The sequence below is a fragment of the Haematobia irritans genome, chromosome 1 (assembly GCF_050003625.1).
Source record: "Haematobia irritans isolate KBUSLIRL chromosome 1, ASM5000362v1, whole genome shotgun sequence".
NCBI classification, from domain to species: Eukaryota; Metazoa; Arthropoda; class Insecta; order Diptera; family Muscidae; genus Haematobia; species Haematobia irritans.
In genome coordinates, this window is record NC_134397.1 from 132,492,388 (window position 1) to 132,519,188 (window position 26,801).

Genomic DNA, 26,801 nt, shown 5'->3' on the forward strand with positions numbered 1-26,801 from the left:
AATGCTCAGAATTTTCGGCGATACGTAAAATATCGATAAATGTGTTATCAGTCACTTCGAACATAATTTACAATATGGCCAATGTCTCGAATAGCCAATGTCTCGAACTTATTATTTGAACGGCTCATTACGAATTGTATGTAATCGAAATTCGCCAACCGACAGTCGCTGTAGTTGTAGTTACATATAACCGTTCTTGTTATAGGTTTCACATGTACGCTTTATCAAATGGTAGAATCATATGTTTTAAAATATCGGCCAAATTAGCAATTGCGAGTTTGTTTACCGGAATGATTTGTTTGGAAAACCTGAATAGTTTAATATTAGAAGGAAATAAAATGTCAACAGCCAATGACGATTGCCAAATGTAAGTTGATATATATTTGAAGATTTCTTTTATTATTTGTTGAACATTTTCAGTTGTAACAAAGACAAATTCAAGTATACATGTCCTCGCTGTAACGTCCTGTATTGCTCGCTGGATTGTTACAAATCTAAGGAGCATTTGAAATGTTCGGAAGCATTCTATAAACAATGTATACAAGATGAATTGCAAGCAAAAGCCGGCAATTCTGAAAATAAGGAAGATATGCGTAAAATCTATGATATTCTGAAACGCATAAGAGAAACTGATGCAGGTATTCCGATTGAGGACTTCGATCAGGATTCTTTGGATTCAGATGATGACGATGCCAATATCGAAGAATGTGATGAAGAAGAGGAGGACATAACTCAAATAAGAGATAACATAGATGGCACAGACCAAGAAGAATTGGATATAGCAGAGCGTTTGAAAGATGTTGACATCAATGATGCCGATGAGGTTTGGGAAAATTTAACGCAAGAGGAAAGGGATGAATTTAAAAAGTTATTAGCCAGTGGAGAAATTATGAAACTCATACCCGAATATAAGCCTTGGTGGTTAAAGAATAGCACAAAATCTAAAATCGTTGATATGTCTTCGCAAAGTGGGGCCGGTGCATGCAGTGTCCCCGCAATTTACGAAAATATACCAGCCTTTGCCTCCATTTGTAGTAAAGAACCAGCCCCTTGTATACATTATAATCTATGGAATATTATTAGTTCATATTGCTGTACAGCGCGATACTTCAATGGAGAACACTTAACAAATCCAAATGAGGCAGCAGCCTTCTTGATTAACCTTAGTACAACTCTTAAATATGGTACCAATTTTGAAGAGGTTGAAGATGCTATTGTGTCAGTACAAATGGAGGCTTTAACCACAGGAAATGGAGCCGCTCACTTAATGCCCAATGGAGAGAAGCATGGTTTAATAGTCGAAACACCAGAACAATTACGGAGTGATGCTCGTGAAGTAATGTCCAAGCATCAGTATAAGTTAGCTGCTCTCAGTGAGAGTTTAAAACTTTTTCAACTAACTAAGAATATTTTAAAGAAAGCTAACAAAAAAGACACTGAATTTCAAAAATTATTTGCATTAAGTAGCGGCATGGAGGAATTGACAAAAGCTAAGGTTCTACAAATTATTAAGAAATTGGAATTTTATTTGTCATATGTTAATAGAGATAGTGAGAAAGAAAAATAAATACATATTTAAGTTTTATGAAAATTACATGTATTGAAGATTATAGTATGGCAGAAAACTAACTTCCTAACGAAACAAGCTATCGACTGGAAACTTTGTACAAGTAGTTGTTATTGTGTTATATGTAATAAGCGACTCTATCCGTCTGTGGCATGATGTAGAGGTAATTTTCGCTTGAAGATTAATAAGGCCGATGGAATTACCTTTTACTTATTTTCTGACTCGTAAACGCCGTTTGTGGTACGTTTGTCTGTCTTTCGACTTAGCGTCAGCCGGCGTGGTGATCTTGGTCGCTTACGAGAGCAGATACCATACATAACAAGAAAAAAAAATCGTACCACGTCAAGAATCGCTGAATTTACTTTCGATGATACTCCAAGCCTTCATCACGCTTTTCGTGGGGATCCAGATGTCTTAGATCCCCCTCCCCTCCCTTCTGGGTCACTCTCATGAGAACCCCCTTTGGACCGCTCCATATTACATGAGAGTCCCCGTTATACTATGACTCTGCCCCGCTCTACGTTACCTCACTAGTTTTCTACTCCGAAAGCATACTAGTCGTATTCCATTCCATTATAATTCAAGATAGAATCCATTTATTTACATAAGAATTTGCTATAATTGTATAATTGGAATTTGTGTAAACTATTTCTTAGAATTATTTACAAGAACTTAAACCCGGATGATTAATAATTAGGAGCATAATCTTATGCTCAGATAGCTCGAATACTGATACTGATTGAAATAACTTTACAGTATTGGGACTCTACTGTCAATGATAAAAAAACTATAATAGTCATTCTTGAAACGGACCAATAAACTTATTCTAGAAACATTTGCTTATAGATAATTTCGGATTGAGGCAAAATTGAAATATCCTATAGTAAGACAATAGTCTTGAAAAATCATCACACCAAAAAAATTTGGTCTGTATCATAAGGGAATTTTACGGTATAATTCCAAATGGCCCCGAAGGATATGCTACAAGGATTTCGTGAACAGACCGAAAAGAAAAACATTTAGTTCACGTATGAAAGTTAAAGAAAATGATGAAATAGAGATCGAATTTAATTTGAATGTTGCCCCATTCCTTATTGTTTACAAGATGATTAAAATTAAGGAAAATATAAAACTTAACTTTCTTTTCGTACCGGCTTTCCGTCGGCCATAAAAGAAGTGGTACTTCGTGTCTATTTGATGATAGTTAATGCAGAAGTACGTATACCTATTCAGACGAGTAATCGGGTACATAAAATCTTCCAATTGGGTTTAGGAAACCTAAAGGTATCTCTCTTATGTATACTTGCGTATGTTATATGATAGTTGGTAATCGTTAACATTGACAAATGTGATTGAAAGTGCATAAGGAAAACTATGGTTTATCCGAGATTTTATTCCCACAACACGGGGATATAGTTAAGTCTATATCGGGCCCTACCTAAAATCGATCGATTTTTTTTCTGAGGACGTAGATAAAAATAAAATTGTTTTTGATTCGGAATATACCCTTAGGTATCCCTACACACTATACTTAATCACACGATTGTTTGAAACACAGCGATAAAATGTAACAAAAAGCTACTTTATGATCAAATGAGAGGCGAGGTTTAAATACATACACCCGTAACAATAAACTAGCACGCGGTCAAGAATGCGTATATCTTAAATGTATATAAAATGATTCAAACACAACCATACCCGATATATACCAGTACCTCACACGTACGCAGAGTTTAAGCACGTGCTTATTACCGGTAGCTACCAAAGTATAGTGTCCCCCCGGTACTTATCCTGCTATTCCGGATAGCTTCCCTCGTTGATATGATGATTATGCTGTCCTAGATGACTTGTCGTTATGTCGAACCACTAATTGTAGAGTTGAATGCAGAACCGCCGCTTTTTGCTAGTTTTGAGCGGGAATAAATGTTGTAGTCTCTACACCACCATAGATTAACGCACGTGGAAAATCCGACGTCTTATTGCTCGGCTTGGTGTCGAAGGACGGATAGGGCAATAGCTCCCGAATACATTTCCCAATAGTAGGTCCACGAGAATGCACCATGTGGCCAGAATTGTCAACTGGCTCTGTCACGTACACGTGTTACGATTCCTACCACGTTGTACCAAAAATCCAAAATCGTCCTGGACACCTTCTGTCACAATATCAGTGGGTCGCCAACCACAAAATTACTTCATTTGGTTTCTACCAATTTACAGCAGTTCGTCTTCGCGCCATATGATATTCATTGCGAAGACGCCAACAATGAGGGTAGAATGGGTAGACCACGAGTGGTGTACAGCTATATTCGCTCAACAGAATTCAAGCGATCGCCTAATGCCGGTCGTGCCAAGCTTTCTCTAAAAAAAACAATTGTCCCAATCAGAGATGTTCCCTTTTTCCAATTAAATAAAAACTCACTTACCACCGGAAATTGTGGTACACAGAGTGTGGCACGCGATAGTCACTAGGATCACACAATAAATCGGCTATTCCCAATATAATGCTCAATTTAATGCCTCTCACCCAATACGATCTTACCCCTTGCGATGGATACAGAAAAATGCGAATGAATTCGCGAAATGTCAACTAAGAAAATTATGTAGCCATATCTGCTGAATGTGATATTTATGGTACCAGAAATATCAACTGATAAGTGTTGCCAATTGCCCCTCGCCCATTCCCGATGCGTAAACGCCACCGTACTGCGAGCCTAATACGTGTGAACAGTTGGTCGTCGCAGGGGTCCACACATTACTGACTCCATAAAATAGATAAACAATGTGACATAACAAACCCGATCAGTTATCGGAGGCTAGCCGAAGAGGAACTGTATCGGGAAGTCACATTTTGTAACGTCGTGGGGAAGAACTACGACCCTGAATATAAAAGCCGGGCAAGTCAGCTACACACCCCATATTAGGTGTGTGCCTCATACACCAAGAACAGGTCAGTGGCAACTCCTTCCTTTAATCGGCGTTAACATTTTAGTTCCGACATGGAACTCCTTCGGGACAGCTGATGTCACCGAAAAATAAAATGAAAACAGTAGAGCTAGTACAAAATTTCCCATACTAATTTAAAGCTTATGTACAGAAGTCAAAAAGGCACGCAAGTATTTCAGTATCCACGCGTACTCAAGTGACTATCTGAATCCCGAAATTGCTTCCAGGAAGACAAAAAAAGGAAATTCCACATAGTTTCCAAACCCTCGTACGATACAAATAAAAAACGGAAATTTGTAAACATAAAGTTACTAAAATCCATCTCTTTGTGCAGATAACCAAAAGCGCTCTATGCTGCCCTGGAAACAATTGGAAATTAAAGAATCATTCCGGCCCATCAACAAGAACATCTTGAGCGGGCAATCAACCAAAATTGGAAATTGGCAGAATGGCATCAACTTCTGAATATAAATGTGTTCTGACGTGCGGCATATTAGTGAAAATTGTGTGATATTGGCCTAGGGAATCAATTTCCCTATGTAAAATAAATAGAAGATAATATTTACAATATCAACATTCCGATTAGTATCTGTATCCATTGTCGGCGTTTAATATGGTAATGGTTTCTTACGTAAATGTTAGGCTAGTGTCTGTCGCATAAGGAGTAAGGTCTGTCTGATCTGTCAATCAAAATAGCTGCATATTGCCAATATTAATGAACGAAAAGTTCGCAAAAATCTTCGTTGATATTCCGCTCGTGCTCTGAACAGAAATCAAGCAATAAAAAAATCTGATATGGCAAGATTTTTCCATTAAATAATCTTATTGACAATACCCCTGCAACTCAGATCCATCGAAAAATAGAAGTTTCATCCGATATCGTTTGAAGTACGTATTATCAACTGCGAGGAAAATGAGAGTGGATATAAACTCAGAAACCCCTAATTTTGCCACAGCTACTTAGATTCGAAAGTGATTCCGATTCCAATAATAAAAAGGTTAAGCATTCTCAAAATTGTCCATAATATTTGGAAGACACTGTCCTAGGTTTCCGAGTCGCTGTGTCATGGATTAACAATAACTTTAGAATGACGCTACACTTCGGGCTAAAATACAATAAGAGGAAACTATTTCCTCAAAACGAAACCTCCTTTCGTACATTAGTATCCCCACTTCACATTCGTTAACATAGCCACCACGGATGCAGTACATAGAAAATTCCTATCGTTTAATTTAGTCATCGTGAATTTCTGCTTTTCGAAAATTCACAGCGAACTCTACTTCTTCGCGAAAAATGATTAATGTCAAAGAATCATTGGAAGAAAATTTGTCAGGCCCTATTAACCTTAATTGTCACCGAACGAGATCGCCAAAACTGATAAGCGACGTCGTGAATTGAATTCACCGAGGTGAATTTTCTTGATTCTAGTCCACACTTATATTCGATAAATGAGATAAAATCACGCATAAGTCTCCGTCACCGAAATATTAACCAAATCCCCCGAATATTCTGTCCTAAGGTTCTTTGTCACTGAAACCTACCGCGACTTCCGGAACAAATACAAGAAACGATAGTAAAAGTTCTACCATGGAAACCAACACTACCAAAATGTTTCCAATTAAAAGGTTAATATTAATATGTGTCGTAATTAGTTAAACGTCAACTGATATCATCAGCACTTCAAATCAATTTAAAAATGGGGACATTATCATAAATCCAGTAACTAATCAAGACATTAAAAAATCAAATTAACATTTTAATTAAGGATGGGTATTACGTTTCAGTATATCAGCTACAATCGAAAATAAATCTGTAAAACTGAATACGCCTATACTTTTCTCTCCTTTTATTTTCGTGAATCCGATCATATCCTAGGGGTAAATGTCATACAGAAAAGACTTGTAGAATTATATTTCCTTTAAATGAGTTAATAAAGAAGGGTAACAAAAAAAATAGCTATTTTAGCGCGATAATGGAACCTTAATGCAGGCCTTCCACTAAAAGGGTATAATCATATATACTCCTTCGGAAGAGATCAGTTTCAAGTACTTAGAAAATTTAATTATAATTATAATCACTAAATTCCTTACATTATTTCAACCGTAGGTTGAATAATTGTTAATAATTAAATGATGGCTCGCCGAAGAATAACGTCTCAATAACATCGGCCAAAATAAATCAACTTAATGTCTATGGTTTGGCTCACAATGAAATCACCCAATATCACATCTACGCATTATTTGCCTTCCCCTTCCATTATTATTAAGGCCTTAATCCAAAAACAAAATTCTAATTAAAATCCTTTTCCTGTATAATTCGGGTATACTCATGGTGGAAACAAGGAATTATATAAATCGAAAAGGCGAGAACACGGAAATGAATGTCGCTTGATGACAGCATGGAAGTGAATTTACCTAGCGCCTATTTCGTCGGAACCATATGCTGGAGATCTTTTGCATGATAAATCCCAATGGCTTTTCCTTTCAAATCCTCCAGCTCGTACAGGTGCCTGCCAGTTTGTTTCACTACCCGGCATCGTACAAATTTTTTACAAAGTTTGGCATTGATGTTTTTCGCAGCGTCACTGAGTATAAAGTTTCTACGTAGAATTTCTTGTCCTGGTAGGAAACGAATCTCACGAGATCGCGTGTTGTATCTCGTGGCACTCTTCTCATACGCATCGTGTAGGTTCTGTTTCACGGTATTTCTGACTATTTGGAGAACGTTGGATTTCGGTAACACCTCGGTCTCACCATCTTCCAGTGCGCCCAATTTCTCGATCAAACTATAAGCGCTAGCATGAGTTATCATATTCAATCCGAATAGTGAGAAATATGGTGAAAATCCCGTAGCAGTGTGATATGTTGATCGTAGAGAACATTCCACCGCAGACAAATGTCGATCCCAGTCGCGTTGATCTTCCGTCACGAACGCTCGAATCGCGGAAATAACCGACCGATTCACCCTTTCGGAAGCATTTGCCTGCGGAGAATACACCGCGTTGCGAATATGTTGGCATCCATAGCGTTCTAGGAAGGAGGCAAAGTCGCGAGACATAAACTGTTTCCCGTTGTCTGAATGTACCAGTTGCGGCACACCGAACTTGTGGAACACTTCAGACTCTAGGAATCCCACCACAGCCGATGATGTGGCGTTGCGCAATGGTTTGAGAAGAACGTACTTCGTAAGATGATCTAGTGCAATGAAAATAAATGTGTTACCATTCCGAGATCTTGGGAATGGCCCCAGAAAATCAATATAGATTTTCTGCCAAGGTCGTGAAGTCACTGTCTCTGCCCCCATGGGGGGACGCAAAATCCTATTCGGGGCCTTTATCTCCTTGCAAAGGACACATTGCGTAATGAAATCCCTAACTTGAGTAGCCATATTGGGCCAGTAGAAGTACTGTCGAAGGTTGGCTATAGTTTTCCCAATACCGCAATGCGACTTCGTTGTCGGCTCATGCGCGTTCACTATCACATCGTGTGTCAAACCTGGGGGAACCCAAAGTTTCCAAGCGAATGTCTCGCTAACCGGATTTCCATCAAATGGCAAGGTCCTCTTGTATATAAATAAGCCATCCACCCTCAGATCGGGCAAGCTGTCCTGGTGCCCCGTAATGTGATCTCTGAGCCGCGTATACTCTTCGCCAAGGAATTCCTCCGACTTCAAATCTATTAAAGGCTTCTCACCAACGAACATATTGAGTTCGTCAACATGTATGCGGGACAATGTATCCGCTACAACATTTTGACTTCCCTTTCTATGCTCGATGTCAAATTTAAAAGCTTGAAGTTGGAGGCTCCACCTCGCTAATCTTCCACTAAGATCTCTCTGGCTCATTAACCACTTGAGGGCACTATGGTCAGTGACTACTGTAAAGTCCATCAACTCGATGAAAGGCCTAAATTTTCTTACCGCGCTCACTACGGCCAGGCATTCTCTCTCGGTAACGCTGTAATTGCGTTGAGCACTTGAGAGCTGAGCCGAGTGAAACGCTATGGGCCTTTCAAGACCGTTTGTATCTACTTGATACAATACTGCACCTACCCCTAGATTTGAGGCGTCACACTGGACGTAAAATCTTCTCCCAAAGTCGGGGTGAGTGAGGACCGGGCTTGTAGTCAAAGCGGCCTTAAGCTTGTTAAACGCCTCTAAAGCCTCCGAATCGAAAACAAATGACTTGGACTTCTTCAGCGTGCGCGTTATGGGCGCCGAAATCGTCGCAAAATCCCGAATAAATCTCCTGAACCACGAACAAAGTCCCAAGAAACGACGAACATCTCGGGTACATTTCGGAACTGGGATTTTTGTTATGCTATCAATCTTATCTGGATCAGCTTTTAAACTTCCTCCTCCCACTATGTATCCGAGATACCGAAGTTGCTTCTGGCAAAACCTGGACTTGTCAAGATTAATGGTAAGATTCGCATTCGATAGCAAGTCGCCAACCTTTCTCAAAAGAGCCACATGCGTATCAAAATCCGGGGACACAACTAGTAGATCATCTAAGTAGACAAACACACGCTGACGCAATTCCGGAACAATCACTTTGTCCATCAACCGACATAACCTTTGAGCTGCATTGCACAACCCAAAAGGCATGACAGTGAAGTGATAATGTGGTCGTCCAGGAACTGTGAAGGCGGTCTTTGGTCTACTCTCCTCAGCCAGAGGGATTTGCCAAAAAGCGTCTTTGAGATCGATACTAGTTATGAAGTAAGTGTCCTGTAAACGTCCCAAAAGAGCATCGATGTATGGGAGAGGATAAGCGTCCTTGACCGTTTTCTCGTTGAGCTTGCGAGCGTCCAAGCAGAGCCTATTCTTCTCCCCTCTGCGTACCAGAGTTACGGGAGAATTCCATGGGCTATTGCTGACTTCTATGACTCCCAAACTCAACATCCGGTCAAGCTCCGCATACATCAACTTCTCTACTGCCGGGGAAATCGGATAATGACGCTGTTTAATGGCTATAGCATCAGATGTATCAATCTTATGCTCCTCCAACCACGTCTTACCAAGCCCGTGTTTACCGAAATCCAGGAAATGCGATTTCGCCTCTTCTAAAGCCTCAAGTTGTCTGCTCGTTAGAAAATGTGTATTGTTGTCTATCTCGATAGAACAAATGCTCGGGAAGAGACTTGGAGCAATGGAGAAACGCTTCCAAAAGTCCACGCCACAATACATTTCATTTTCTAATGAGGGTACCAGATAAACTTCAAACGGATATTTCTGTTCATCGTAACAAATTTCGACCTCGACTTTACCTACACACAGGGCCCTGTGCCCATCTGCCGTACCTATACTGCATCTATAAACTGGAATCACAAGCAAATTCAAATCCTTCACCAACTTCTCACAATTCCTGCCGAAAACAGTAACTGTGGCACCGCTGTCAAAAAGAGCAACCAACTTCCTTCCATTCACGCTAACTTCTCGAAACGGTCTGGGATCGGAGTTATTGACCCGTGTGAGTCTAGTGGATGCGATATGCTCCCTACGCTGACGTCTCTGTCGATATCGCTCACGAGCCCTTTGTACACGTTTCGAAATAATGGGACGGTTGATTTCCGAATTAAAGATTCGTTCCCTCACCCTGAAATAATTAGCCAAGCGCTCATGGAATGGTTTCATGATGTCCGGTCTGGTCGTAATTTTCGTCTCATTAGGTAATAAAGTGGGGTTTGTTCGACATGTTGAATTTTCGTTATCTTCAACATGTCTAACAAGTCTGTCCTGGTCATGAACTAATTCGCGCTGTGATTTGAACGTGATCCCCCACCTGTCACGTTCGCCCTCTCGTTTCCCGCCTGACACTGCCTACACTGAGGGGCCGTGACACCTGGCGACCCGCATCGGAAACAGAACAATGACCTATTCTCAGAAGTGCACCGCCGGAATGTGTGACCCGCTTGTCCACAATTCCAACATCTAAACATTTCGTCGCCCTTAACCCTATTCTGATTCTGCCCCATACGAATTCCTTCCACCCGCTCCGTGATCTCATCAAAATCAGCCTCATACAATTCATTTACGTTTCGACCAACTGTATTGAATCTCGGTCTTTGTTGAAACTCGCGATCTAATAACTCTTCTGCCTTCCTGCACTCTGATCTGAGATGTTCAACTGAGAAAATTTGGGTTCCAAAAATCATGTGCGCTAACTTAGATTTCAAACCGGCCTTAAGAATATTGACGACCTCATAGTCGTAAAGTGGCTTACTAAGTTTATTCCTAAGGTTGGAAACATAATCAATGTAATCCGCCGCCTTTTCATCTTTGCCCTGTCTGCGGTCCATCATCTGTTTGAGAACCTCAATGTTAGTCTGGTACCTCTGGAATTCCCTTACGATATCGGCCTTCAAGTCGACTAATGTCAATTCGGGGTGTAGCTGTATACGGTCCCAATACCATTTATTTGGCCTGCCCTCCAAGAGGTGATGGAAACCGTCTACGAGCTCCTGGTCAGGAACCCTATAACTTTGTTGCAACCTACCGACTCTGAAGATAAACTCCTCTATAGATGGTGTCTTTGAGGTACCGTCAAATTTCAGGCCCCATTTCCCTATGAAAGGATATTTGGGAGCATGCATCGGTTGGTAACTATTAGGAGGTGGAACATTCCCACTAGTTGGTGGTGAATTTAAATACTCCCGAGATGCGTTACGATTTCTAATCTCTGAACCCCTGTTCAGCGGAAGGTCATGAGGCCAGTCAATACCATTAGAATGATTATGAGGAGTATTTGGAGGAACTGATGAATTAGAAAGTGCCACCTTGACAGCCTCAGCGACAGCTGAGCGCATTTCGGACCTCATAATTTGCAACATTGATCCCTGTGCTGCACTAACGGCAGCCTCCATTACTTCGAATACTCCTGTACTGTTAAGACCTACTCCTGCGACTTCATTCGCATCACGTTCAGTGATTGGGCTGAAAAGTGGTTGCGTAATAGAAGTTTCCCCCTCTCTAGTCTCGCCTGATGCGTTTCCTTCCTGGTGACTAGTTCCATCGAGAGATATTGGTTCGTTATGCCGATTATCCTCTCTATCAGCTGTCCTAACAGCACCATCGACTGCCTGATTATTCCTAGTATTCCCGGGGATATGACCGTTTTCGGCACCTCGTATTGGATCGGACATTTCGAACAGAATAAAATCGTAATAAATAATCAAGACTAAGTGGGGGTATTAAATCGTAATCGCAAAGCGTTGTAAAAAATCAAATCGGTGCGAGAAATCGTGGCCAAATGTTATAAACGCTTAAATCACGCAACGGCGGTATGGTAATTACAAAACTCAATACGAATATGCGGTATTGGGATAAAGGTTAATACAAAATATGCTTCAAAAGTTATAAATGGGATACATCAACTGTCCACTTCTCAGAAAAATGTATTTGATTCGGTTACATGAAATCGTGGCCAAAGATATGTGTGCCTCACCAGAATATTGCTATGGACCAAGTATATCATACAAAATAAAATAAATTCAAACTATTCAAAAATAAACTATCAATAAGACCGAAGTTAAATTTTATTTAGGGATTCCAATTCAAACAAATGCAATTGATTTCAAAAGCCGGAATGGATGCGTGAACAAAGAGTAATTATTTACTCCCAAGCCTGAATCTATCGTGACTAAATTAGCGTATAAGAGAAGCGATAAATACTCGTCAAAATTATAAATTCGAAATAATATTTTCGTAACCAAATTCCAAACAACTTTTGATGAATCCTTCGGACGATTCAAAGTTCCGAGTAAATTCAAGGTAAATCAATCGATTGAGGGAATCGTCAGTTCACTAGTCGGTAACAAGAGCCAGGTATATGCAGAGTCATAAACATATGAAAATATGATTGCGTCTTAAAGCAACATCGAATAGTATAATCAGCAAATTCAGCCATCCCAAATTCAATACGTTTGCAATTGAGGTAAACATGAAATATTACGCTCAAGACATTATATAGAAATCGAGATAAAAAAGAAACCAACTACTTAATTTTCAACATATTTGCAAATATAATCAAAAGCAAAATTTGAACATTAGTGTTGGTGAAAGAAATAGAAAATGAGAAAAAGATATCAACATCCTCGCGCTATAGATGGATGTCATAAAAAATCTCCACTCTAGACTTCGAAAATATGAAAATTTAAGTCTCATAGTTAGGAAAACCGATTACCGAAAACTTAGAAATGCTTAGTCGCAAAGCTGAGAACCCATAAAAAGTTCTCTAACTGACATACTAAACAAAAATTTTTTCTTGCAACGCAAAAGTTTCTCATCACAGTAAATGGATGCCATAAACACTTCCATCTAGACGCAAAGACCCAATTGCGATGTAAGTTGGTTAGACATAGCAAGACTTACATGTCGAGCTAGCCGTACGTTGGGCGCCATCTCTTGTTATATGTAATAAGCGACTCTATCCGTCTGTGGCATGATGTAGAGGTAATTTTCGCTTGAAGATTAATAAGGCCGATGGAATTACCTTTTACTTATTTTCTGACTCGTAAACGCCGTTTGTGGTACGTTTGTCTGTCTTTCGACTTAGCGTCAGCCGGCGTGGTGATCTTGGTCGCTTACGAGAGCAGATACCATACATAACAAGAAAAAAAAATCGTACCACGTCAAGAATCGCTGAATTTACTTTCGATGATACTCCAAGCCTTCATCACGCTTTTCGTGGGGATCCAGATGTCTTAGATCCCCCTCCCCTCCCTTCTGGGTCACTCTCATGAGAACCCCCTTTGGACCGCTCCATATTACATGAGAGTCCCCGTTATACTATGACTCTGCCCCGCTCTACGTTACCTCACTAGTTTTCTACTCCGAAAGCATACTAGTCGTATTCCATTCCATTATAATTCAAGATAGAATCCATTTATTTACATAAGAATTTGCTATAATTGTATAAATGGAATTTGTGTAAACTATTTCTTAGAATTATTTACAAGAACTTAAACCCGGATGATTAATAATTAGGAGCATAATCTTATGCTCAGATAGCTCGAATACTGATACTGATTGAAATAACTTTACAGTATTGGGACTCTACTGTCAATGATAAAAAAACTATAATAGTCATTCTTGAAACGGACCAATAAACTTATTCTAGAAACATTTGCTTATAGATAATTTCGGATTGAGGCAAAATTGAAATATCCTATAGTAAGACAATAGTCTTGAAAAATCATCACACCAAAAAAATTTGGTCTGTATCATAAGGGAATTTTACGGTATAATTCCAAATGGCCCCGAAGGATATGCTACAAGGATTTCGTGAACAGACCGAAAAGAAAAACATTTAGTTCACGTATGAAAGTTAAAGAAAATGATGAAATAGAGATCGAATTTAATTTGAATGTTGCCCCATTCCTTATTGTTTACAAGATGATTAAAATTAAGGAAAATATAAAACTTAACTTTCTTTTCGTACCGGCTTTCCGTCGGCCATAAAAGAAGTGGTACTTCGTGTCTATTTGATGATAGTTAATGCAGAAGTACGTATACCTATTCAGACGAGTAATCGGGTACATAAAATCTTCCAATTGGGTTTAGGAAACCTAAAGGTATCTCTCTTATGTATACTTGCGTATGTTATATGATAGTTGGTAATCGTTAACATTGACAAATGTGATTGAAAGTGCATAAGGAAAACTATGGTTTATCCGAGATTTTATTCCCACAACACGGGGATATAGTTAAGTCTATATCGGGCCCTACCTAAAATCGATCGATTTTTTTTCTGAGGACGTAGATAAAAATAAAATTGTTTTTGATTCGGAATATACCCTTAGGTATCCCTACACACTATACTTAATCACACGATTGTTTGAAACACAGCGATAAAATGTAACAAAAAGCTACTTTATGATCAAATGAGAGGCGAGGTTTAAATACATACACCCGTAACAATAAACTAGCACGCGGTCAAGAATGCGTATATCTTAAATGTATATAAAATGATTCAAACACAACCATACCCGATATATACCAGTACCTCACACGTACGCAGAGTTTAAGCACGTGCTTATTACCGGTAGCTACCAAAGTATAGTGTCCCCCCGGTACTTATCCTGCTATTCCGGATAGCTTCCCTCGTTGATATGATGATTATGCTGTCCTAGATGACTTGTCGTTATGTCGAACCACTAATTGTAGAGTTGAATGCAGAACCGCCGCTTTTTGCTAGTTTTGAGCGGGAATAAATGTTGTAGTCTCTACACCACCATAGATTAACGCACGTGGAAAATCCGACGTCTTATTGCTCGGCTTGGTGTCGAAGGACGGATAGGGCAATAGCTCCCGAATACATTTCCCAATAGTAGGTCCACGAGAATGCACCATGTGGCCAGAATTGTCAACTGGCTCTGTCACGTACACGTGTTACGATTCCTACCACGTTGTACCAAAAATCCAAAATCGTCCTGGACACCTTCTGTCACAATATCAGTGGGTCGCCAACCACAAAATTACTTCATTTGGTTTCTACCAATTTACAGCAGTTCGTCTTCGCGCCATATGATATTCATTGCGAAGACGCCAACAATGAGGGTAGAATGGGTAGACCACGAGTGGTGTACAGCTATATTCGCTCAACAGAATTCAAGCGATCGCCTAATGCCGGTCGTGCCAAGCTTTCTCTAAAAAAAACAATTGTCCCAATCAGAGATGTTCCCTTTTTCCAATTAAATAAAAACTCACTTACCACCGGAAATTGTGGTACACAGAGTGTGGCACGCGATAGTCACTAGGATCACACAATAAATCGGCTATTCCCAATATAATGCTCAATTTAATGCCTCTCACCCAATACGATCTTACCCCTTGCGATGGATACAGAAAAATGCGAATGAATTCGCGAAATGTCAACTAAGAAAATTATGTAGCCATATCTGCTGAATGTGATATTTATGGTACCAGAAATATCAACTGATAAGTGTTGCCAATTGCCCCTCGCCCATTCCCGATGCGTAAACGCCACCGTACTGCGAGCCTAATACGTGTGAACAGTTGGTCGTCGCAGGGGTCCACACATTACTGACTCCATAAAATAGATAAACAATGTGACATAACAATTGATGTAGGCCGGATGGTATTGCAAATGGCCGTATCCAATTTTAGGTATAGGCCGACCCCCACATTTGTCTTGCGTAGCATCTTGGAAGAGCAAATTTCATCCGATCCAGTTGAAAATTGGTACATGATGTCTGTATATGCCCCTTAACATCCGTGCAAAAATTGGTCCATAATTATATATAACCCCTATATAAACCGATCCTCAGATTTGCTTTACGGAGCCTCTTTGAAGACAAAATTATATCGGATCTTGTTGAAATTTGGTACTTGATGGCAGTATATGCCCCTTAACAACCGTTCACAAATTGGTCCATAATTATATATAGCCCCCAGATTTTAACTCCGGAGCCTCTTGGAGGAGTAAATGTTATGCGATCTCGTTGAATTAAGTACGTGATGTTAGTATATGCGCTTGAAAACATTGCAAAAATGTGTCCATAAATATATATAACACTTCGGAAGCCTCATGTAGGAACAAATTTTATTTTATTTAACTTACCTGACGGATAACATGATGACTTTTGCTGAGGAATAAAAACTGTGAAATCCGCCTGATATCGGGTCTGTAGTAAATTTTAGATAATTAGAGACTTTGTTATGGACATTTGAGGCAATAAATATACATACATAAACCTAAAATTTGAAATTTAAATATGAAGGCTATCAAAATAATCGGCTTCCGAAATTAAATTTGAATTTTGTTACATTGGATTTTAGATTTGTAGGAAAAATTTTTGTTTCATTTCTAATAAAAATATCGTCATTCGATATATAAAACTAGTAAGTAAAGTCCAAAGTCGGGCGGGGCCGACTATATTATACCATTCACCACTATGTAGACCAAAAATTTGTGTTACCATTTCAAATCGTTCAAATTTGTTGGGAGTTATTATGAAGGCTTTTATTAGAAATATTTATATAATTTATATACAATATGGAGACAATTTTTTGTACTTCTATAAAATCTCTAGAATTAAAATATAAATCGGCTGACACCCTGGGATGAAACACAATGTTAGTTACAAAATATGGGAAATATAAAGCTAGAGCAATTTTAATTCAATTGTACGAAATAATATTTACGATTTATCGAGCGAGAAATGCGTATTCGAGATAAAGGAAAATTTAAGTAATATTTAAAATTTTTGCTACAGTGGCGCTTTCACAGGGATATTGGTTAAATCTCGGCAATATATATGGTCAATTGTGGGTTGTGATATATTATTCGGCCTAGTTTATTTAAAACTCGACCGTTTTGTGGAAAGTGTGGTATTACAGTGTGAAATATGACTACGAAATCTGAACCAATTAGATCAAAAAACATATTAAATATATTCTCTGTGGAAACTATCGAGTCAACTGAAGGAAACTCCCATTGAAAATGGGTCTAAAATATGAAATATTCTACTCAACTCTGGCGTATATATACAAAATTTGAAGCAAATCAGGCTTCAACTCTGGCTTTTGTGCAAATCGGACGAAATATATACAGTCGACTCCGCTTTACTGAAACGTTAAAAATGCAGCCATTTAATTTCAGTTATCCGAAGTTTTTGCTAAAGCGGACTACGGATAACTGAAAAAAACTTCCAGTAATGCGAACTTCGGATAACTGAAAAAGTTTCAGTAAAGCGGACTCCGTATAACTGGAAAAAAATCCACTCAATTTCAGTTAACCGAACTTATGACCAATGCTATGTACACAAAATAATAAAAACAAGGTGTTTGATTCCGTGTGTGTGCCATCTACAATTTTACCTTTCAGTTGATTTTATTTACAGAGTGATTTAAACTGTTTTGAAAGTGCCATCTTCACTTGAAATAAAGCGTTCTCAATACGGAGAAGAAAATGTACTCTCTCTCAATAGCGAGAATGTGGCATTTTCAGTAAAGCGAAGTCATACTAATGTGACGAAACTCATTTGAACACAAAAAACTTTTCAGTAATCCGATTTTTTCAGTTAAGCGGAGTTTCACTAAAGCGGAGTAATTTAAATGAAATGGACAGAAAAAACAACTGGGGAATGCGATCGATTTCAGTTATCCGAGGTTTTTCAGTAAAGCGCATTGCGCTAAAGCGGAGTCGACTGTATATGGGAGCTATATCTAAATCTGAACCGAGTTCAAACAAATTTGGCACAGTTCACCATACTATTAAACGCACTCCTTTTGGAAAATTTGAAGCAAATCAGGGTAAAATTCTGGCTTTAGAGGGCATATAAGTGCAAATCGGACGAAAGGTATATATGGGAGCTATATCTAAATCTGAACCGATTTCAACCAAATTTGGCACAGTTAACCATATTATAAAACGTACACTTTGTGCAAATTTTGAATCAAATCAGGGCAAAAGTCTGGTTTTTGAAGCCATATAAGTGCAAATCGGACGAATGATATATATGGAAGCTATATCTAAATCTGAACCGATTTTAACCGAATTTGGCACAGTTAACAATATTAATAAATGTACTCCTTGTGCTAAATTTGAAGCAAATCAGGGTAAAATTCTGGCTTTTGAAGCCATATAAGTGCAAATCGGACGAAAGATATATATGGGAGCTATATCTAAATCTGAACCGATTTTAACCGAATTTGGCACAGTTAACCATATTATAAAACGTACACTTTGTGCAAATTTTGAATCAAATCAGGGCAAAATTCTGGTTTTTGAAGCCATATAAGTGCAATAAGTGATTTTAACCGAATTTGGCACAGTTAACAATATTATTAAACGTACTCCTTGTGCTAAATTTGAAGCAAATGAGGGTAAAATTCTGGCTTTTGAAGCCATATAAGTGCAAATCGGACGAAAGATATATATGGGAGCTATATCTAAATCTGAACCGATTTATCTGATGTTTTGCAGGTTTTACGTGACCGACAAAACATTCAGATGTACAAGATTTGAAGAAGATCGGTTCATAAATACGTGAATTATGATCAAATCGGTGATAAATATATATGGCAGCTATATCTAAATCTGAACCGATTTTTTCCAAAATCAATAGCGGTTGTCTTTGACCCGAAGAAAGACCCCATGCCAAAATTGAGGACGATCGGACTTAAATTGCGAGCTGTACTTTGTGCACAAAATTACATATACAGACAGACGGAAGAACGGACAGACAGACGGACATCGCTAAATCGGCTCCGAATTTAACTCTAAGCCGATCGGTATACTAAAAGATGGGTCTATGACTATTATTTTATTGGCGTTACATACAAATGCACAAACTTATTATACCCTGTACCACAGTAGTGGTGAAGGGTATAATTAGTGGATTTATACAGAGGATGTTTGTTGATCGACTTTAATCAGCCTTATCAAAATAAACTAATCTTAATATTTTTAATTTATTTGATCATTTACTGCCCTTTATATGCCCAAACGAAATTACGGGCATGCCAGGTAAAAATTGTTGCTTCTATCGGCGCAAGAAGTCAAATTGGGAGATTGGTTTATAAGCGAGTTATACGATTTAGCACAGCTCCTATTAGATCTAAAATATCTCCAGATTTAAAATTTCAAGCAAATCTGACGAAAATTGCGGCTTCCATGCTTCCGTCTATATGGGGGCTATATCAAAACATGGGCCAATGTATACCAATTTGGGTATATATCCTTATGGATCTAAAATACATCTAAATTTCATGCAAATCGTTTTATTTTTATAGAACATTTTGTCAAATTCTTTTTTCTGTAGACAATTTTGTCAAAATGTTATTTCTATGGGAAATTTTGTCAAAATTTTATTTCTATAGAAAATTTTGTCAAAGTTTTATTTCTATAGAAAATTTTGTCAAAATTTTATTTCTATAGAAAATTTTCTTAAAATTGTATTTCTATAGAAAATTTTGTCAACATTTTATTTCTATAGAAAATTTTGTGAACATTTTATTTCCATAGAAAATTTTGTTAAAATTTTATTTCTATAGAAAATTTTGTCAACATTTTATTTCTATAGAAAATTTTAGCAAATTTTTATTTCTATAGAAAATTTTGTCAACATTTTATTTCTATAGAAAATTTTAGCAAATTTTTATTTCTATGGAAAATTTTGTCAACATTTTATTTCTATAGAAAATTTTGTGAACATTTTATTTCTATAGAAAATTTTGTTAAAATTTTATTTCTATAGAAAATTTTGTCAACATTTTATTTCTATAGAAAATTTTGTCAAATTTTTATTTCTATGGAAAAGTTTGTAAAAATTTTATTTTTAAGGTGAGTATTGAGTTCGAGTTTAGCCGCTAAAATCGCTAAAGTGAAATCTAAATCAGTAAGAAAAATTCATGAAATTATACATATTTGTTGCAAATTTTATTATAACTTGATGGGGAAAAGCCCAAAGCAAATTTTCACAAAGTTTGTATTCCTTAAAATGGATTATTAAAGTAATCGTGAAAAGATGACGTTTTTAGCGGCTAAACTCGAACTTAATACCCACCTTTATAGAAAATTTTAGCAAAATTTTATTTCTATAGATAACTTTGTCAACACTATGTCTGTAGAAAATTTTGTCAAATTTTTATTTCTATAGAAAATTTTGTCAAAATTTTATTTCTATAAAAAATTGTGTCAAAATTATATTTCTATAAAAAAATTTGTCAAAATTTTATTTCTATAGAAAATTTTGTCAAAGTTTTATTTCTATCACAATGGACTGAATAGTCTAAGTGAGCCTAAATCTTAATCGGGCTAACACTTTAACTTTTATTTCTATAGAAAATTTTTTCAAAATTTTATATCTATAGAAAATTTTGTCAACATTTTATTTCTATAGAAAATTTTGTTAAAATTTAATTTCTATGGATTTTTTTTTTATTTCTATAGAAAAAAATGTCAAAGTATTATTTCTATAGAAAAATTTGTCGAAGTATTATTTCTATAGGAAATTTTAGCAAAATTTTATTTCTATAGAAAATTTTGTCAAAATTTTATTTCTATAGAAAATTTTGTCAAAATTTTATTTCTATAGAAAATTTTGTCAAAATTTTATTTCTATAGAAAATTTTGTCAAAATTTTATTTCTATAAGAAAAATTTGTCAAAATTTTATTTCTATAGAAAATTTTGTCAAAGTTTTATTTCTATAGAACATTTTGTTAAAATTTTATTTCTATAGAAAATTTTTTATTTTTATTTCATAGAAAAAATTATCAAAATTTTATATCTATAGAATATATTGTCAAAATTTAATTTCTATAGAAAATATTGCCAAATTTTATTTCTATAGAAAATTTTGTCAAAATTTTATTTCTATAGAAAATTTTGTCAAAATTTTATTTCTACACTGAAAAACAGTGAACCCACCTGGAAGAAAAATTTCGGTTAATTTTAGAAAATTTTGAATATTTTGAGAAAATTTTAACTAAATAGTATAAGAAACGCTGTCATCACGCCGATGTCATAAAAATAAGTTAATATTTTTCGACAAATTCAAGAAAATTTATTTGACGTAATTAAGTTTTTTCACTTGTTAAAGAAAATTTTGTAGTTTGAAGGAAAAAATTGGAGTTCAAAATTGCAAGAATGTCTTTAGTGACATACGAAGTTCATGATGAACCCATTTGTAGTAAAATTTACAAATGTAAAGAAATATTAAACTATTTTGTGGAAGACATGACTTTAGTTAATCTTTATCCTTCATTTGTGTATATTTTTTCCTCGGTTTTAGTTAATTTAATTAACGTACACAAAAAATTATTAGAGTAGAGGAAACTTTCTCCAAGCATAATAATTCCATGAACTAAAATAAAGTTAAATTGGCTTTAGTGAAATAGAGAGTTCACTTTTTTTGAGTGTATAGAAAATTGAAGTACCTCTTAGTTGGAGAGGATTTTTTTTTGCAAAATCTATCAAAATATCAAGAATTCTACCAAGCCGCCAACAGTAAAAAATCTAAAATTTTTGGTAGAATTCTGTGGCAACCGTGCTTCCATCCCGAAGCCTTTATTATTCAGTCCCGTACATCGGTAAAGGAAAGAAAAAGGAGTCCAGTATTTTGTTTCTTCTAAAAGAACATTATCTTTTAGAAGAAACAAGACACTGGCACAGAAAATTGTAGGAGTCTTCCTTGCCTCCGAGTCCAGACACCATCTGTCTCAAATCCTCTCTAGGTGTCGCCATTAGAAAATCAGAGTTTTTACTACTCTTGGTGTCCCATATCAATTTGTGTTGCTCGTAATCTACAGAGGAAGCTCAACGTCCTTTCCATAAATCATGGTATTTGACATTGATCCTGTAAGAGCACATTTTCAAACATTTGAGGAAGTATTTCAGCAAAGACTCGTTGAATATTGGTTTCCAAAGCGTCAGTCGTTGCCGGTTTATCCACATAAACCAATGACTTCAGGTATCCCCACTAAAAATAATCAAGTGGCGTCAAATCACACGAACGCGGAGGCCAATTTACCGGTCCATTTCTCGAAATATCCTCGAAATGTTCTTTCAATAAGCTTTGTTAAATTGCACTAAAGCGTTTGCTCTTCGTGAGCATCAATCATAAAAGTCATTAGGAAAGTTCACCAATAGCGGCTTGTTGAACTCGCTTCAACAAGCTTCATTATTGATGGCTGCACAGATGGAGAGACGAACGTCGTTAGATCATCTTAGAATTTCATCCTGATTAGAGTCGGAAGTGGATATATAGATGTGTTACAAACGTAATTACTAAGTTACTACACCCCCTGACCATCCCATGGTGGGGGTATAAAAATATTTACTTTACTAATTAATACAATTAAGTGTATTATTACCAAAGAATACGATTTATTTCCTATCACTTCACTTATCACGTCAATATTGAACCACAAAGACTGCTGAAATCAATACCCATAATTAGACTTCATTAGAAGAGTAATGGACATTAGTTTATTTCAATTGTTACGGATTTGAATAGATGAAACATTTCCACATCTTAATGAGTTTTTACTCCCATGCCGTAGTTTTCAAAATTATTTCTGAGGTGTCCAATAAAATGTATACCATATGTGGACAAGAAAGTTACATTTGTAAATATATTTCATTGATGGGTTCTAAAGACGAAAATATTAGTCTTGTATATGTTCACCATTTCAGCTTCAGTATCTTTATAAATCCTCTTCAAATCTGTCTAACTGAAAGGATAGTTTTCTTTTCCGAGGAAGGCATGTTTAGATAAACAATTTATTCTTTTGAATTTTTAATGCAATTAACAAAGATTGGAGGCAATCATTGCATGTTATAGTTTGACATAGATTCCGGTTTATTTGTTCTTACATAAATTAATTTGCATTAAAAGGAATTCATTCATTCCGGCGCGCCTTTAGGCGCGCATCGTTTAAACGGGAAGAAAAACACACCAATATACAACAAAAATGGGTAAAATACAAATAAAACTTTGTTAAAACTTTAAAAGAGACTTTGCAGAATATACTGGATTTTAACGTACAGATGTTTCTTGTTTCATTTTCTTGCTTTAGTATCATAAACCTTAGGTTAGGTTAGGTTAGGCGGCAGCCCGATGTATCAGGCTCACTTAGACTATTCAGTCCATTGATACCACAGTGCTGAACTTCTCTCTAATCACTGAGTGCTGCCCGATTCTAGGTTAAGCTCAATGACAAGGGACATTCTTTCTATAGCCGAGTCCGAACGGCGTTCCACATTGCAGGGAAACCACTTAGAGAAGCTTTGAAACCCTCAGAAATGTCACCAGCATTACTGAGATGGGATAATCCACCGCTGAAAAACTTTTTGGTGTTCGGTCGAAGCAGGAATCGAACGCACGACCTTGTGTATGCAAGGCGGGCATGCTAACCATTGCATAAACCTTAAATTTTTTTCGCAGGCAAAAAAATGGGACATTACAGGGTTAAGACTATATTTTGTAAAGTTCAATCTAATGCTCTGGATAATGAAGATCGCGGCAAAATTTCGTGGAAGGTGGCAGACCAGAGATTGAACAATGCCGAAGAAACTATCGGTATTGGAGAACTCCTTAGTTTACTCTCAATGCACTCAAAAAAAGTTTACATGAATTCAAAAATGTTTACCTTTACTTAAGAATTTTAGTATTGATTCCGAGTTAAAGATGATGTTTTCGTTCCGGAGGAAAGTATATTTTCTTTGGGCATACAAATAAATGCCAGTTCAAAATTCGAGTTGTAACAAATGCTTCAAAGCAAAAAATGTTTTCCTAATTTCGAGAAAAAAAAACTTTAAACTAAGGTTAGGTTAGGTATAGTGGCAGCCCGATATTTCAGGCTCACTTAGACTATTCAGTCCATTGTGACACCACAGTGGTGAACTTCTCTCTAATCACTTAATGCTGCCCGATTCCATGTTAAGCTCAATGACAAGAGACCTCCTTTCTATAGCCGAGTCCGAACGGCGTTCCACATTGCAGGGAAACCACTTAGAGAAGCATTGAAACCCTCAGAAATGTCACCAGCATTACTGAGGTGGGATAATCCACCGCTGAAAAACTTTTTGGTGTTTGGTCGAAACTGGGTTTGAACCCACGACCCTGTGTATGTAAGGCGGGCATGCTAACCATTGCACTACGGTGGCTCCTAACTTTAAACTAAAGATTCAAAATCTTCAAAGTAAGTATTAGTCTATTACTGAAGATTTTGTTTATCTTTAATGCAAGATTTCAATATATCAGCTAATTTAAGAAAACAGTTGTTATATCAAAGATTTTGAACTTTCTTTTAATAAAAAAAAAATAAATCAGTTTCTAAATTAATTAAACTTTGTACTTTTATTTTCATTAAAAAATGATTGTATCAATTTCATTTTTTTATTAAAAATTAAAAAAGTCAATCATTTTTTATATAAATTTAAAATTAGGATACAGATCTCATATATCGAACTTTCGTTCTCTCTTTGCGATATATCTACAAAGGTATCCATATACAAATAAATGTCAGTTTAAAAATTCGAATTTTTCTTTAGTCTAAGGGAACATACGACCTTAATGGGGGGACGTTCTTTTAATAAAAATAAATTTTAAATAAATTTGCCCATAATATTGTGGAAATTGCTTATTTTACAATTTAAGTTGCACAATTTTTCATATTGCGTCAATATTTTTTCCAGTGTAGCTTAGAATTTATAGATATTCTATATAAAAAAGATATCACCAAAATATTTCTAATTGAAAAGTTTAAGTTGAGAAGGAATATGACCCCTTTGATTATGTTTCAAGATCATAATGTTATTTTTGATCAGGGAAACATGGCACAGGTATGTCGGAAAAATATGTTGTTTTCGTTCAATATAACATGCTTATCGAAGCCAGATACATAATTTCCGAGAAAATATCATGGTTAAGAAAATCAGTGAAAAAAATTACGTTTTTAATTAAAATTTTAGTTATCCCAATTATTGGATAAATAAAAAATATTTCCAATTAAAAATATAAAGATGAATAATTATTATATTTTTAATAGAATAAATAAAAAATTGAAAAATTAATTGGAATTAAAAAAATAATTGAATGTCGCAATGAAAAAAATTATTATATTATTTAAATGTTTAATTGAATGAACTAAACACTTTATTGAGATTATGACAAACCAATTAATTGCGGCACAAATGTTTATCCCCGAAGGTGGACGAAATGTCTTAGGTCATCATCCAGAAATCTTGTATGATCATTAAACATTTATACTTTAAAGTATTTGTTATAATTTGGATATTTAAGCTGGCATTTATTTGTAACAGGTTGGCTGATAAGTCCCCGGTCCAGCGTTGCCAAATTAGCTTTTTTTCCGCTAGATTTGGCTTTTTTGAAGACGTTTAGCGGGAAAAAAATGCATTTAGCTTTTAGCTTTTTTTCTGGTTTTTTTCATGACCCTTTTAGCTATTTTTGGCTTTTTTTATTTTCGACATGTTTCTATTGAAATATGGATAAATCGGCGTTTTTATCTAAGCCTTGCTGCAAGTATAAGGGTTTCCACATATTTCAAAGCTCAGTTGAAACATTAATAATGAGTCCAGCCATTATGCGGGCATTCTTGTAGCAAATACACCTTGTAAAGTTTTTTCATTATATACATAAAAGTTATCGTAAACTTTAAATCTACTATTACCATACAAATTTGTTAGATAAACTGTCAGTAAATTATTGGGAATATTATCATTTGACTCGTTTATCCTTTTTAGGTTATTATAATATTCTAAAGTTATTACGATATTACTAAATTAAAATAGATGTGAATAGCTTTGTGCACTGAAAAAATACGAACGCGAATTTTGGTTATAATAGCATTTGTGAATTTCATTTATATAAACTGTTTTCCTTGTCCAAAAGACGATAAAGTCGTTTTGTCCTTATAATTAAGTGATTCAACTTAAAAATGGGTATGTTTTCATGAAAGAAGGAAGAATTAATGAAATAGTCTTTAAATGTGTGGAGTTTTTGCATCTTAACCACAAACCAAAATAGCGTTCAAAAAGAGAAGATGTTTTTCAACACTTTATTTTAAAAACGTATATATACAATAATTTTTACTTGAAGTCGAGTCTGAATTTGGAAATTTAAGTTGGCGTTAGCACGTTTTTAAAGCACTTTGATAGCTCATGAAGAAAAGGAAAATGTTTTTACTGGGAAATGTAAACTATAGGTATTTTCTACAATTTAAATAAAAGTAATGTATTTCGAATTTTTCACAATTTCAAAACCAAACTAAAATTTTATTTTAAAAAATGACAAATCATATTTTTACCAAATCCAAAGCATGCTTAGATCATTTAATATTTTAAAATAACAAGTAAATAAAATAGAGGTGTTGGGAAGGTAGCTCCCACAAAACGAAGGACTTCCAGTAAAAAATTTGTGATAGTAATCAAAATGTATCGAATACGCAAACAGAGCTAAATGCCTTAGATATTGTTACAGTCTCACAGAAGTGAAATTAAAATGAAAATAATATGCATTGTAAGTGAAATAAAGCCTTTAAGTTTGTTAAATTTCAATCAAAAATGTGACTTTTGATACAAAAAAATTTAGCCTTTTTTCTAGCTATTTTTAGCATTTTTTTAGCTTTTTTAGCTATTTTTTTGGGCAAATCTAGCGGATTTTGGTGAAACAATTCTGGCAACGCTGCCCCGGTCTGACGTCTGTAAGTAAATTAGTTTGTGAGATAGAACGTCTTTTGTGAAGCAACTTTTGTTATTTAAAAAAAAATGGAAAAAAAATCGTGTTTTGATAAAATACTG

At 35.9% G+C, this 26,801-nt stretch overlaps 1 protein-coding gene and 3 long non-coding RNA genes across 4 annotated transcripts; 2 read left to right on the forward strand and 2 right to left on the reverse strand.

Annotated features, from left to right (window-relative positions):
• Positions 1-246: 246 nt before the first annotated feature.
• LOC142221831 (zinc finger HIT domain-containing protein 2) lies at positions 247-1,591 on the forward strand. Its single transcript, XM_075291665.1, has 2 exons — positions 247-367; positions 421-1,591. The coding sequence occupies exons 1-2, from the start codon at positions 291-293 to the stop codon at positions 1,565-1,567; spliced, it is 1,224 nt and encodes a 407-aa protein (XP_075147780.1). The 5' UTR covers positions 247-290; the 3' UTR covers positions 1,568-1,591.
• A 539-nt stretch (positions 1,592-2,130) lies between these two features.
• LOC142221833 (uncharacterized) lies at positions 2,131-4,145 on the reverse strand. Its single transcript, XR_012718212.1, has 2 exons — positions 3,991-4,145; positions 2,131-3,925 (listed from the first exon to the last, which is right to left on the reverse strand). It is a non-coding gene; the product is annotated as an uncharacterized LOC142221833 (long non-coding RNA).
• A 419-nt stretch (positions 4,146-4,564) lies between these two features.
• On the forward strand, positions 4,565-5,084 carry LOC142221832 (uncharacterized). The gene is made up of 2 exons (XR_012718211.1): positions 4,565-4,778; positions 4,845-5,084. It is a non-coding gene; the product is annotated as an uncharacterized LOC142221832 (long non-coding RNA).
• Positions 5,085-13,445: 8,361 nt separating this feature from the next.
• LOC142221834 (uncharacterized) lies at positions 13,446-15,532 on the reverse strand. The gene is made up of 2 exons (XR_012718213.1): positions 15,223-15,532; positions 13,446-15,157 (listed from the first exon to the last, which is right to left on the reverse strand). It is a non-coding gene; the product is annotated as an uncharacterized LOC142221834 (long non-coding RNA).
• Positions 15,533-26,801: the final 11,269 nt, after the last annotated feature.

Bases quoted from the DNA above. Each gene is read 5' to 3' on its own strand.
- LOC142221831 (XM_075291665.1), top strand. From the start codon at position 291: ATGATTTGTTTGGAAAACCTGAATAGTTTAATATTAGAAGGAAATAAA. The intron at 368-420 runs GTAAGTTGATAT...GAACATTTTCAG, and splicing joins GCCAATGACGATTGCCAAAT to TTGTAACAAAGACAAATTCA.